At 46.5% G+C, this 12,887-nt stretch overlaps 1 protein-coding gene across 1 annotated transcript in view; it reads right to left on the bottom strand.

The window, feature by feature from the left end:
* Nucleotides 1-826: 826 nt before the first annotated feature.
* Nucleotides 827-12,887, bottom strand: part of PRRX1 (paired related homeobox 1) — a 39,104-nt gene continuing 27,043 nt past the window's right edge. The window contains exons 2-4 of the mRNA XM_054384448.1: nucleotides 6,670-6,845; nucleotides 5,890-6,071; nucleotides 827-965 (exon numbers count right to left, since the gene is read on the bottom strand). Coding sequence (XP_054240423.1) covers nucleotides 827-965; nucleotides 5,890-6,071; nucleotides 6,670-6,845 — 497 coding nt within the window. The remainder of the gene's footprint in view (nucleotides 966-5,889; nucleotides 6,072-6,669; nucleotides 6,846-12,887) is intronic.

The raw sequence follows: 12,887 nt of genomic DNA, 5'->3' as shown, positions 1-12,887 counted from the left end.
AGAGCAACACCCACCCACCCCCACTACACCCCTCTGCTCACACCCCCATGGTGGCTTTTCTCTCTTCTTTGGCTTATCAAGGCAGCAGTGCTGGGAATACTCAAGGAAGCGCTGTGAAGCCCAGGGACATCTTGCCTTCCTCAGGTCTCAGACTAGTCCAGGGAAACCCAGGTAGGGTGACTCCATCTCCTTGCATCAGTGGGCTTCCTGCAGACTGATGGCAATGGTGCTGCCTCTGTGGCACAAGGGACTGGAGGGATGAAGGGTCAGTGGATACAATAGAAAGCAGTGAGTGACCAACAGCTTCTTCTAGGGTGAGCTGGGGCGGGGGGAGGAGAGGAGCAAGCTTTGCATCTCAGCATGATGGTGGGTGGGACATGTCCATGGGCTGAGATTGGCAGAGGTTTCTTTTTTGCAGTCCCATACAAAAATGGAAACCAACAAGGATGAGACTGTCCTTTACTGAAGAAGCTCGTAGTATATTGAGCAGAAGCAATAAACCTGACAATAACAAGAAGAAAAAAAAAAAAAAGGTGGCATTATCCCAAAAGGAAGGAGGAACCTTGTCACTCATGAGCAGCTCAGTTCACTCCCAGTTTGGTCCCCATGTTCAGTTCTGGGTTAGGGTTGGCTTTTTATCTTCCTTTTTTTATTGAAAAATTTTTTTTCTTTTTTTTTGGTGTGGTGGTTGGTTTTTGTGGGGTTTTTTTTGTGTTTGTTTTGTTTTTTTTATTTTTGGTGTTTTGTTTTTCTTTCAGCACAAACAAGTTGCAAAGCAGGACGGGTGCTGTTTTATTTTCTTCTGCAAGGCAGCTGCCTCTAGTCATTAATTGACTGTGGGCACTTGATTCCTCTGTAAACTATATTCCTTTGCCTTCAGTCTCAGGTTGGCAATACTGTTGGCCATGTTCATGCCCTGTGCTGGGCTGGCGTTGGTACACGTGGCAGAGTAGGTGGCCATGGCGCTGTGGGATGGAAGAGAAACATCACATGAGACATGGTCTTCACCCCAGGCAGAGAGCAAACACACACCACAGAATCACAGAAACATTCAGGTTGGAAGAGACCCTCAGGATCACCAAGTCCAACCAATAACCCTACTCTACAAAGTTCACCCCTAAACCATATCCCCAAGCACCACATCCAAACCACCTTTAAACACATCCAAGGTTGGTGACCCAACCACCTCCCTGGGCAGCACATTCCAATGCTGACCTCTCTTTCAGTGAAATTTTTTTTCCTAATGTCCAGTCTAAACCTACCCAGTCACAGCTTGAGGCTGTTCCCTCTTGTTCTATCACTAATTACCTGTGAGAAGAGACCAGCACCGGCCTCTCCAGAACATCCTTTCAGGTAGTTACAGAGAGCATTCAAGTTCTCCCTGAGCCTCCTCTTTTTCAAACTAAACAGCTCCTTCAGTTGCTCTTCATAAGACTCATTCTCCAGGCCCTTCCCCAGCTTCCTTGCCCTCCTCTGCACTCACTCCAGCACCTCGACATCTCTCTTGCATTGAGGTGCCCAAAACTGAACACAATACAGAGGGGTTTCCATACCTGTGAGATGTGTTCCTTATGTCAGGAGAGAATTAGCACTGTTTTTTATTTAACACCCCTGCAAAAATCTCTCCTCCAGCTCACTTATCCAGGGATAGCCAACACCAATTTTTCCTACTGACTTCAACCAGTGCTGAAGTCAATAAAAAAATCTGTTTCCTATTTTCTAACTCAAAAGGTTTACAATGAGGTCAAGGCACCCAGCCTGCCAGTTAGGCCATTGTCCTTAAAAGTGTTCCCACTGGGAGCAATGTCTTTTTGATGAGAGCAAATGCTCCTTTTATTGCTTGTGAAATCACGTCACTTCTCAACCACATGTTACATTAAAGAAACACTGGGAAAAATCCATTTCAACCATTGTGATGCTTTTTGGTTTCAGCCTACAGGAATGAAAATTTCCACATTTTTTCCCTCTTCAAAACTTCAGCTGATCATAAAGACCATGCCTCAAAAGCTGAGGGGAAAAAACAAACCAAAATATTTCTTCTCCCTTCAAATAATGACTTTATTCATGAAAAACATTACTTTTGGCAGTGAAGGCTAAACGAAGATCTGAGGCCTTTCTTATCCTACCAAACATTTGCAAATCTGCTTTCCAGACCACTAGAACACTTGTTTAACTCAGGTGTCCCAGGTTTCTGCAAAAAGCAATTGCTCCCCACAAAACCACAGCAAACTATCTGACCTGTTGCATTTGCTGTATGTGATAAAAACCAGTTAAAAAGCCCTGAGTGAATTAGAGATGCCAATTAAATCATGTAAATTAGAGAATTTAACACAGCCATGGGCATGCATGCTCCCCCCAAAGTGCTGGTGGTACCTCTGACTTCATATGGCACAGCTGAGTTTAAATGCAATCCAGTGCTGTCTGAATTCTCAGCATCCAAGACCCAGAGCAGCTAATAATGCTAGGTCCCATCCCAGGTCGAATGATTCCTATCTCTCCTTTTAAAATCAGGGGAAATAACTACTTCAGGAAGAAACTGCATCAGGACTTGTGGAAACACAAAGGCTTAAAGATAAGGAAAGGACAGGTGAGAACTGTAGATGGTAAAGCTTCTTACATTCATCCAGAGATGATGTAAAAATTCCCTAGGAAAGCAAATATTGAGGACACTTTGAGAGTCTCTAACAGCTACCAAAAGGACATAGAGGATAGACATTAAAACACATAGATCAAAATACAGGCTCTGCCCAGCCCTGGAAGAGTGTCCAGGACATGATGGATTGGTGTGCCTGGAGCCATCCCTAGCTGCCTGCACATCCCCTCAGTTCCCTCTTCACAGCTGGGTTGGAGGCTTTACCCTCTTGTTCTCCATAAGTCAGCAGCAATGTGAGAATCCAAGTGCTTCCCACAGGGGCACTGCAAAGTTTCACAGGGTGTATAACCAGTGGCTACCTAAGGACCTATTCCCACCTTCTTCCACAGAGTGCATCTCCTCTGTGTTTTTGGCCTGGAACAAATGAGAAGAGCCTCAGCATACTTTATAGTACAGAAAACAGGAGTTTTCAGCCTCAGGTGTAAGCTGTCCCCATTCAAAACCAAACTCCTGCTCAAGCCTGGTCTAAACCTGCAGGGATGCTCCTGATTTAAGCTCTCCAGAGGTGGCAGGAAAAGACTGCTGCCCAGGAAAATCTCCAAAACCAAAAGTCTCCAGAAACTCCTTTAGAAAGCTATTCTACAAGGAGCAGCACCCAAGAAGGTTGTCTCAAAACATCTGTATAGCTTGAGGGTAGCTCCAGAAAATCTCTAGGGTCACCCTGCTGCTTCCTCCTTCCACCCCATTCAGGCACAGAAAGAGTCTTCTTCCTCTGCTCAGTTGCCTGCTTCCATGAAACACAGAGGAACACCGTTTTTCTGAGGCCTGAAATCCTTCTTTCAAATATGGTTTTCAATGGCCCATGAAGTCAAAGGTTGTTGGAGTGGGAAGTGCAGGCTGACAGCACAAGTGCTAGACTTGTTTTCTTAGGAACCTTTGCTAAAAAATGGCTAAGCAAAACATTTCGACTTCAAAAAAATAATAGTATTGACTTGGCTATCTACATGACACAGATCTGCAAATAGTTTTGGTTGACCTATGGCTGAATGTATTTGGAGAATAAACACACTGCTTGAAAACTTTCCCCAGATCTAAGAGTACAAACAGCACCAGACACACAGCTCTCAGCCCTCTCCCCGCCTCGCCATTACTCAGGGGCTGCTGTGCCAGTGCCAGGAGATGGGGAGGGGGCAGAGGGCCATGCAAACACTCTGCATGGCTGCTTTCCACCAAGAGGCCTATACTTTAATAACCCTACTGATTTCAAAGCTTTGGTGTAGTTTTGACTACTTGGCTAAGGTGTCCATCAAGATGAATGTGATTGCTAAGAGATAACCAGTAGGATTAGAAAGCCTCAGGAGTATAAATTGTCTGAGGGTCTTGACTACCACACACTGTGAAAAGTGGCTGCTCTGCTCCTCTGTCAGTGCCTCCTACCCCTCTGCAGGGCAGTGGGAGGGTGACAGTCCACCCTGTTTGGGCGTGCCAGCCAGCAGGGACTGCTGTAAGCTGCAGATACCTTTGTGGATACATCTTGGCTTAAGACAAGGGCAAGACAGCAAGACAGAGGGGAGGCATCTTCTCCCTGTGGAGAAGCATAGCCAGGTTGGGACCTCAGGGGAAGAAAAAAATATCCCTGAGGTTTTTTCTTTTCTCTTGCTCTCCTCATTGGCATCTCCAGAATGCCTTGGGCTTCTCATTCCTCAGAGTGGCCCCAAACAGCCCTTCCCAGTATGCCCCTGGAAGTTACCTTTGAAGAGTCTTCTCCTAGAACCTGTTATGAAGCCCCTTTTGTGAAGTTGGGAGGGATGATCTATTTTTAAAAACGTGAGAAGTAGAAACAAGCCATGAGTGTTCAGGAGGGATCTGCTACTGTGACCAGAGAAGTCCCAGCAGGGTGGGAAAGGACCTGTGCCCCTTTCCCTGAACTCCCCACCCAGACTCCTCTCTTGGATGCTCCACCAAGGAGCACTTCACAGAGAGAAAGCCTTAACCCTGAAAGGGGCATTTTGCCCAACAAGCAGTTCTCAGGTAAAATTCAGAGGGTAAGGGCCATCTCTGAGACCAAACTGTTGGTCATCAAAAGCATCTTCAGTACATGGAGAGCACTTGTTCTTCAGAAGCTAGAGTGGATGAGGAGGATCCCATGGCACTGAAGCAACAAACTATCAGGAAGACCATGTGTTTGCAGACCTAACTGTGCAAAACAATGTTTGGGGTGCAAGAAGCAGGGGCAAGGTGACCAAAGAAGAGGAGTTCTGGGTGTGGTGTGGTTTTGAGAAGCCAGTGGGAAGCTGGCTATGACCAAGCATGGAACAGGAAGAAATCCAGCCAAAGATTCCAAGGTCCTGACCATCAATGAAACCACTGTGCTAAAAAATACCCACCTACCTCATTTTGTACTGCCTACAAGAAGCTGACTGACTCCCCACAAACCAACACATCCTGTGGAGCTTGCATCCACACCCAGTTCCTGCTGGGCTGTGGACAGCGTGAAGGAGGACAGGGAGGCTCATGATATGCTTGGACATCCTAGATCCTTTGAGCAGAATGCACGTCTTTGGGCAGAATGCACTTCTTTCCTGCCATCCCTTAAGCAGTGATGGCCACAGAAGTTGGACACTGAACACCAGCCTGCCACCTGGTCATCCTTACTGCAGACGAACCCCAGCACAGCACAATGACACAGCTCATTCACATACATGATTGTGCTCTAGCAACTAGAAAGAAATTGCTCACCAGTTCAATGCTGACCACTAAGGGGAGGACTGGAAGCAGCATGTATGGAATGAGTTCCCAGCACTTCATTAGGCCAGTGACTGCAGTGGACAGCCACAGAACTCCCTCTTCTGGCCACTGAGTGGTGGCTGAGCCTCCACAAGTACTCTGCCATCACCTCCCCCGGATCTGTCCCATGTAAAGGTTTCTTCCACGCCTTAAACTGCATGCACTAAGGAAGCAAGTGCAACCCCTTCTGTTTCCATGTATTGCTCCCTGATCCTCTTTCAAAATTTCCTGAACTGCAGAGAGACACTACCAAGACAAGAGAAGCTGCAATCTCCCATGCAGCTAGTGGCCAGAAAGCCACAATGATGCTGATCCAAGCTTCCCTTAAGCCTGGAGAAGGGATGGGAATAGGTAAGGAAAAACAGTGCAGTTTTTGGTGTGGTGGTCAAACTGCTGTATCCTCCCATTGTCCCATGTGAACATAAACAGCCCATTAGAACTGTCTGAGGGCCACTCAGGCTGCTCTGTACTACCCCAAGTGGTCGGCCCCAGAGGGATTATTCACTCACCTGTAAGGCGAGGCAGTACCCCAGGAGAGATAGTCGGTGGGTCTCGGAGCTGGGCGAGGTACTATGGGCTGCTCCACGGCGGTCACGTCCCCTGAGTAGGATTTGAGCAGAGAGGCGTTCTTGCTGGCCAGCATCGCCCTCTCGTTCCGGCGGAACTTGGCTCTCCGGTTCTGGAACCACACCTGGGGTGGGAAGAGCACAGATCCACCAACCATCACGACCAGCTCTGCTGCAATGCTCACCCTTTCACTACACCACTTCTGCCTGCTGGGCAGGGCAGGACAGGACTCTGTCAAAGCAGGCTGCTTTGGCGTCCCTGGTACTGGAAGCCCTAATGACAAGACAATCCTTACGTCTGGCCTGATGAAGCCCTCACTTGGGGAACTGAAGTAGTGAGGTCCCTCTGGGACCAGGTCTGTCCTTTGCTGTAGGCAGCAAGGCGTGCTGTACAACCCATCGTGTTCCATGGTCTGCCTTGACCTTCAGAAGCCATTAGGGTTGAGCTGAGCAGCTCAAGATAATGTGAGAAGCATCCAATGTTTTAGCCTTGAATCAACCATATGAATACACCTGACTGGGCAGGTGGTAAGTATGGTGGCACATCAGGCCTGGCAGGCCTCCTCAAGACGTGGCATACGTGGGACTGCAATACAGCATGACCCAGAAGCTTGATGACCCTAGCGTGTCACACAGATCTCAAGGATTTCTACTGCCATGCTAGAATGGTCTGATCACCCCTTGCTAGATGAGTCACGTCTGGATAGAAGCTGTGGTGATTACCTGGACTCTGGCTTCGGTGAGGTTGACTCTGCGTGCAAGGTCTTCCCGTACAAAGGCATCAGGGTAGTGTGTCCTCTCAAAGACCCTCTCTAATGCCTGGAGCTGACTGCTGTTGAAGGTAGTCCTGTTCCTCCTCTGCTTTCTTTTCTTCTTCTCCTCTGAGTTCAGCTGATCATCTAGGAGAGACAATTGGAGATGTGAAAGGCCAGAAAGCTAAGAGCCTGCAGCAATGGTGTGAACAACCTCGATGATTTCAAAATGCAAAGGACTTGGGAAGGGGCTTGTGCAGTTTCAACACCACACCTTCACCATGCTGTTAGTCCTCAAGTAAAAAGGTGGTGGAAAGCACCTTAAGGTAACTTAAGCCACCCCATGCCTCAGCTTCCTTATCTCTAAACAGACACAAAAAAGTCCAGAATGCATCTCCCCAATCCTGACAATCCTAGAAACCTTTTCTTACCATAAAGAATCATGAACTCCTTTTCTCTGGGCTTCAAATTTCCAAGGACTGCCCTTACTGGGACACAGCACAACTCTGCTGTCCTGCATGAGTCCTGCACCAGCTCTCACTGACAGTGAGACAGCAAGGCAAGCACAAGGAAATGGCCATTACTCTGAGCTTGCCTCCAGCCCAGGTAATGCTGTTCTCTGTATCTAGCTCCATTTGGCTTTAAATGAGGACTGCATTCTCTTATCCTCCTCACATGCAGACCCAGAGGTGTCTGTTTGGGCAGAGATGGGGAGCTGTGAACAAAGAGATGTCAGACAGTGGAAATGAGGCATGGCTGACACTGGCCTGAACCACAGACTAGCATAAAAGCCAGCTCCACTTGCATGCTTGCAAGCCAAGGACACGGAAAGACAGTCAGAGAGAAATGGATAGCATCACAACTGGGAAGCAAAACCCAGAGAGACTGAGCATAGGCATGGTGGATGCTGCTGACTGAAGAACAGTTGTGCACTCCCCAAGAACTCCCTTGCCTTTCCCAGGCCAGCAAGGTGATGAGCAACAAACTGTGTCCCAGCAAAGCATACAGTGTTTTGTGCCTGGTTTGTACTTACTCCAGCAATAGATCAGTGCATCCAGACATCTGAGGTAACTATGAATATCTGCTCTGCACCATGTCTCCTTTCTCCAGTGCTGTTTCACATATCCATGTAGCCACAGCAATGGAGCTATCAAAGTATGAGCACTTGTAGGTACTGACAAACAGAAAGCAACAGCTCCAGGGCTTTGAATGCTCTTTATTAGGACAAGTTGGAGACCATGTCACTGGCTTTGCTTCTACCCTATGTGTGCTGAAGTATGTTCCCTCATCACACCAGCCAAAGCCCAGAAAACCATGAGAAGCCACACTGAAGGAAAAGGAGAGCAAGGCACTGTTTGAGAGGAGCAGGGGGCCACTGGTGCCACTATAAAACAGCCCCATGCAGGCTGCAGGGCAGGTGTGCCATCACCTTGCACTCTTCCCTTTTCAAGTGCTCCAGTATGTGTGGGGTCCCACCAAAACCACTGAGGCTTCTCATGCTCCTTGAGCCCCAGCCTTCAACACTCACGTGCACACCTGGCAGAGCCCCAGTTGGGCAATGTCAGCATGGTCCCACTGTCTTACGTGGCAGAACAGTAGCTATACCTGGGAGGATCCGAGCCAATATTGATGTCAGCAAGCATTAAAGTGTATTGATTGTTGTCTCCATAAAAATGCAACGTGCTGGTGAATGGTGTTTCACCTTCAGATAATCACTGCACACCTTGGCCCAGATGACAGTCCCACCACTGAGAGTTGAGGGCTTGCCCTGCTATATACAGTTGGAGAATACCCCCTTGACAGCTGTTTCTTTTGCCATATATAACTACGACACCTCTCCTCATCCTCTTGTTTTTCAGGGGGTGTGTAAGATAAAGGGAGAAGCTGACATGGAAATTGAAGTCCATGGCTGTTGTCTTCACCACCTGTTTGTGTTATTTTTCACAACCCATCTGGTAACAGTTACTGCACCTGAATGCCTTTGGAATGAGGCCCATCCATTTGGGAACAAAAGGACATTCCTCTTAAATTAAAGTATTTTTTTGTCAGATGCCCGTAGGGTTACAGTTCCTCCATCTCCAATCCTTCTTTAATGGCTTCACAATCTCTAGATGACTGCTTTCCAGCCTGGAGATTCCTGGGTGCAAAGCTATCTGAGAGGAAGAATTTGGAAACCAGTTTTTAATGGGCATGTTGAATCATAAAGCTGAACTGCGGAGAGACTGGCAGAGACAGAAAAGTGTGAGAAAAACCTCCATAGGACAGTAAAACAAGGCTACAGGTGAATTCATCCTGCTCAGGTGATGGGAATTGAAATGGCAAAACAGAAGGATAGGATTTAACAGCAGAACAACATCTCTACCTGCTGGGGAGTTTAGTGCTATGAGAAGGTTTGTCCTTTATCAAGAAGCAGAAATGCCCTGCACATTCTTCTCTTGATTCACCATCAAAGCTTTTCCAAAAGGGGCATCAATTTCTCTTTGGCTCTGCTGGAGAACTCTCATGCTGCTGTGCAACACACCAAACAGTAAAGAAGAAGCCTCAGGGCACAATCATTCTTCTGAGTGGCAGAAACATTGCAAGACCAGCAGCAGCAGAAGCCAATGTCAACATGGGTGTCTGGCCATCTGAAGCCATTTTTAGAGTCTAAAACCTGTCTGCATAGACTGGATGGACAAATCAATAAATGCCTTTGGGACCTGTTGAGAATCTACTCCAGGCCTTTGAAGCATCAGTTCCTAACCACAAGATGAAACCTGGCCGGAGGGAGCATGAGTCCGAGGCCATGTGACCATTGCTCAGATCCTGCGTGACAGTTACACATGAGGAAGGGTGAGCACATCACTCTGGGGAGCAAGCAGAAGGGCCAAAGCCTGTAAAATGCTAGAGAACAAGAATCCCTCCTGCCAAGCACGTTAGTACAATCTGCCTGGTTTCCTCCTGGAATAAAGCGAGACACGGGTGATTCACAGCTCACCTCGTAATTACCAGACCCAAAAATAGCAGGGCCAAGAAACGGAAAGTTGCAGGCAGGGGCCATGCTGCAGTGACTCACGGTCAGGTCACCACTGGCTGATGCACCTCCAGCACTGGTTGGCATGAAGCAGGGACGTGAATCCCTTTTTCCAGGACAGAGCTGCATGGAGGTGGCTCGACAGTGAAGTACAAGCTGTGACACGGGGGCTGGGATTATGAGATCTCCTTTCACTGCACCTCTGGAACAGCACAACACAGCTAGATCCAAATGTCTACAGGAGTCACTTGGGTAGCAGGAGGAGAAATCATAACAGCTGTGTTAGCCCAGAGCATGCTGGGTTGATGACTTCTTGCATTTATCCACACAAAGACACCACATGTTGATTACAAACTGCTAACAAGGGACTGCAGACACCTAAACCCCAAGTGTCTGCAAATGTCACCTTGCTCACAGCATTCACCTGCTGCCTTCAGTTCTTCTCTGCCATTATTTCTTTATCAGGAAACAACGCTGAACACTGAGAAATGGTATTCCTAACCAGTGCTGACAGCTCTAGTGACTGGAGTCAGCAAAAATGGAGAGAAGAGGAAAACAGATCCAAAGCTTTTTAGATGTGTCAGAAGTCTGTCATCAACATTCTTTCAATCAGAAATATTTTATTACCAGCAGCATTCTCAAAAGCTGAGCTGCTTGCAAATGTGTCCCTAAGAGAGATCGAAACGCACGTTCTCCTCTGGGGAACCTTATGCTGGAAAATCTGGGAATTTCATTTCAAAATCCCAACCTTTCATGTTGGGCTGGGGGATTTTGTTTCCTGTTTCCCCATTTGTGTTTTCCTGTTATTTCTACATTCACCCATGACACGCAAACCCTGGTGTCATGCTCATACACAAACAAGCTTCTTGGTCTGCAGTGGAGCATTTTTAATTCATCCTAAATGATACGGTATGAAACCAAAGTATTCTGTTTTCCCTTGCTCATCACGTCTGTCCTCTTGCAATGAGGCAGATCCAGACTTGAAGACACTCTGATCTGTGCTCCTTACTGCACAGCAGCTGTCCTGGTGTCTGTGACTGTCGCTGGGATACCATCCGACAGCTCCTGTCAGGATATCCCACGGAAAACGCAATGCATTCTGAAGCAAAGCAGAGTAAATACCTACATATAAGCTACAAGATCAGTATTTTTTCCACCAATCCTTGTGACCGCAACATATTTTGGATTTCCATTTTGCAGGAATGCTTGTGCATACTTGCTTTCCTTCCAGGGCAGAAGAAAAACTAATTTCCAGATGGTATTTACATTGTGTGGGCAGTTTTGAGAAGTTTTGACCAATTCTATTAAGTCCAGAACCAGCTATTAGAGAACATTAATTGGATCCGAATTGAAAGTAAACAACTGGATTTAATTAAGTGAGGGACAGAGACATTTAACCACAGTATCATATACAGTAAGGCAGGAAAGATTTGTCACATCAGTTATATAAACTGTAAACTGAGAAAGGATTCCAGAAAGAAAATCAGGAATCACACTATAACCACGGTTTTCAAAATCAGAAGTTACCACTAAAGACTGAACATGGATTAAAGAAACAAAAAGACAAGACATAAATCTAGAAACTAAAAATCTAGCAACAAAAAAAGTTTTAAATAATAATAATAATAATAATATCCTGCAAGCAAAAGTTTCATTCAGAATGGTAGAGAATGAAAGGGAAAAGGAAACTAGAGTGAAGAGGAACAGGGTTTTTGTTGGGTTTAAAATTAAATTTTAAGAAGTTTGAGTAGAAATACTTCCCTGGGTCCCTGGCTCCAGGCAGACTCCTCTCCCCAACAGCAGCCATCTGGGCAGCTTCAGCCCTTTGCAGGCACATGTTCCAGTTTCATACACACTCTGCTTTGCTTTTGATTCATTACACCCTCCAAAATACTGCAGCAATTTGGCTGCAAGGCAGCTTTGTCAGCTTATACAATAAAAACCAAACTCCATACTCAAAAGGCTTAATCAAAGCTAAAGGCACCAGGAAGGGGAGTGGGAAGCCAGGACAGGGGCATACAAAATCCACCTGATGACAAAGCCCTGCCCCAACTGATTTGAGACAAGTCCCAAGTGATTGTCCACTCATGTGGGATGCAGGAGATGAGCCAGTGTGTCCACCACCATTTCTTGAACAGAGCTGAGATCAGAACACATCCAAAAGAGCTGATAGACAAGAGCAGTACTCGCTGCCGAGCCCAGTCAGAGCAAAGCTCAACCTAGATGAGACAATCTCAACCTAAAAAGCCTCCTTCCAGCCTGAAATCACTTTGGAAGAACAGGAGAAAAGCCTCACGTACCTGTTTTCCCTCTCTTGTCTTCTGTGTCTCTGACCAGGCTGGATGGCCAGATCCACCGCTGGTTTTGTAGCTTCCCTTCCTGAGCATTGCCTGGAAGGATCCCGCTCCTCTGGAAAAGCAGGAGCTCATCATCCAGCAGTGCCTGTCGTCTTTGCCAGATGTGAGAAGGGACAGAGAGGGACAAGGGGACCCACATGGTTAAGATCTGATGCTCAGCGCTTCCTGAAGTACCTTTCTAAAAGCTGCCAGGAGAAAACAAACTCTGGTTTCTGGGTATTTCCATGCATAAAAAGTATTTTCAAGTGGAAATAAGGTTTAACTTCAGGGCACGCAAATGCTACACCGAAAAGTTACAATTACCCTGCACCAGGCATCACAAACATAGGCAATATGGAATGAAGATGACACTTAAAAGAAAACTAAATATTCTAAGGCAGGAGATGCCTATTAAGTCACAAGCTGAAGCTAGCCCTGATGAGAAGTGAAACAAAGCCCAGCTGTAGAACCGCAGTAACAGCAGGTTTGCATTTGTGATTACAGGTCAGACTACAGAGAGTTTGGAACTATCCTTTCTATCCCATTACATACCACCAGCTGAGATTTTTTTTTCAACCTCTGCTGTTTATTTGTTTGTTTTTTTCTTAACCATCTGTGCACAAGACCTCAAATTAAGTCAATTTTACAGAAAACTCAAGTATCTGACATGCCATTCTTGTTAAGATCACAGAAAAAATAAAAAGACGACAACAAAGAAACAGATGCTGCAAGTACACCACCCCTGTGTTGTTGGGGTTTTTTTAATTACCTTGCAAAATAATCAAGTTCAATTTTTGCACATAAAAAAAAGAGTCAGTTATTTTGTAGACGAGCACAGGA

The sequence above is a fragment of the Indicator indicator genome, chromosome 10 (assembly GCF_027791375.1).
Source record: "Indicator indicator isolate 239-I01 chromosome 10, UM_Iind_1.1, whole genome shotgun sequence".
Lineage (NCBI taxonomy): Eukaryota > Metazoa > Chordata > Aves > Piciformes > Indicatoridae > Indicator > Indicator indicator.
The sequence above is the reverse complement of the archived record's forward strand: the minus strand, read 5'-3'. Positions and strand labels throughout refer to the sequence as shown.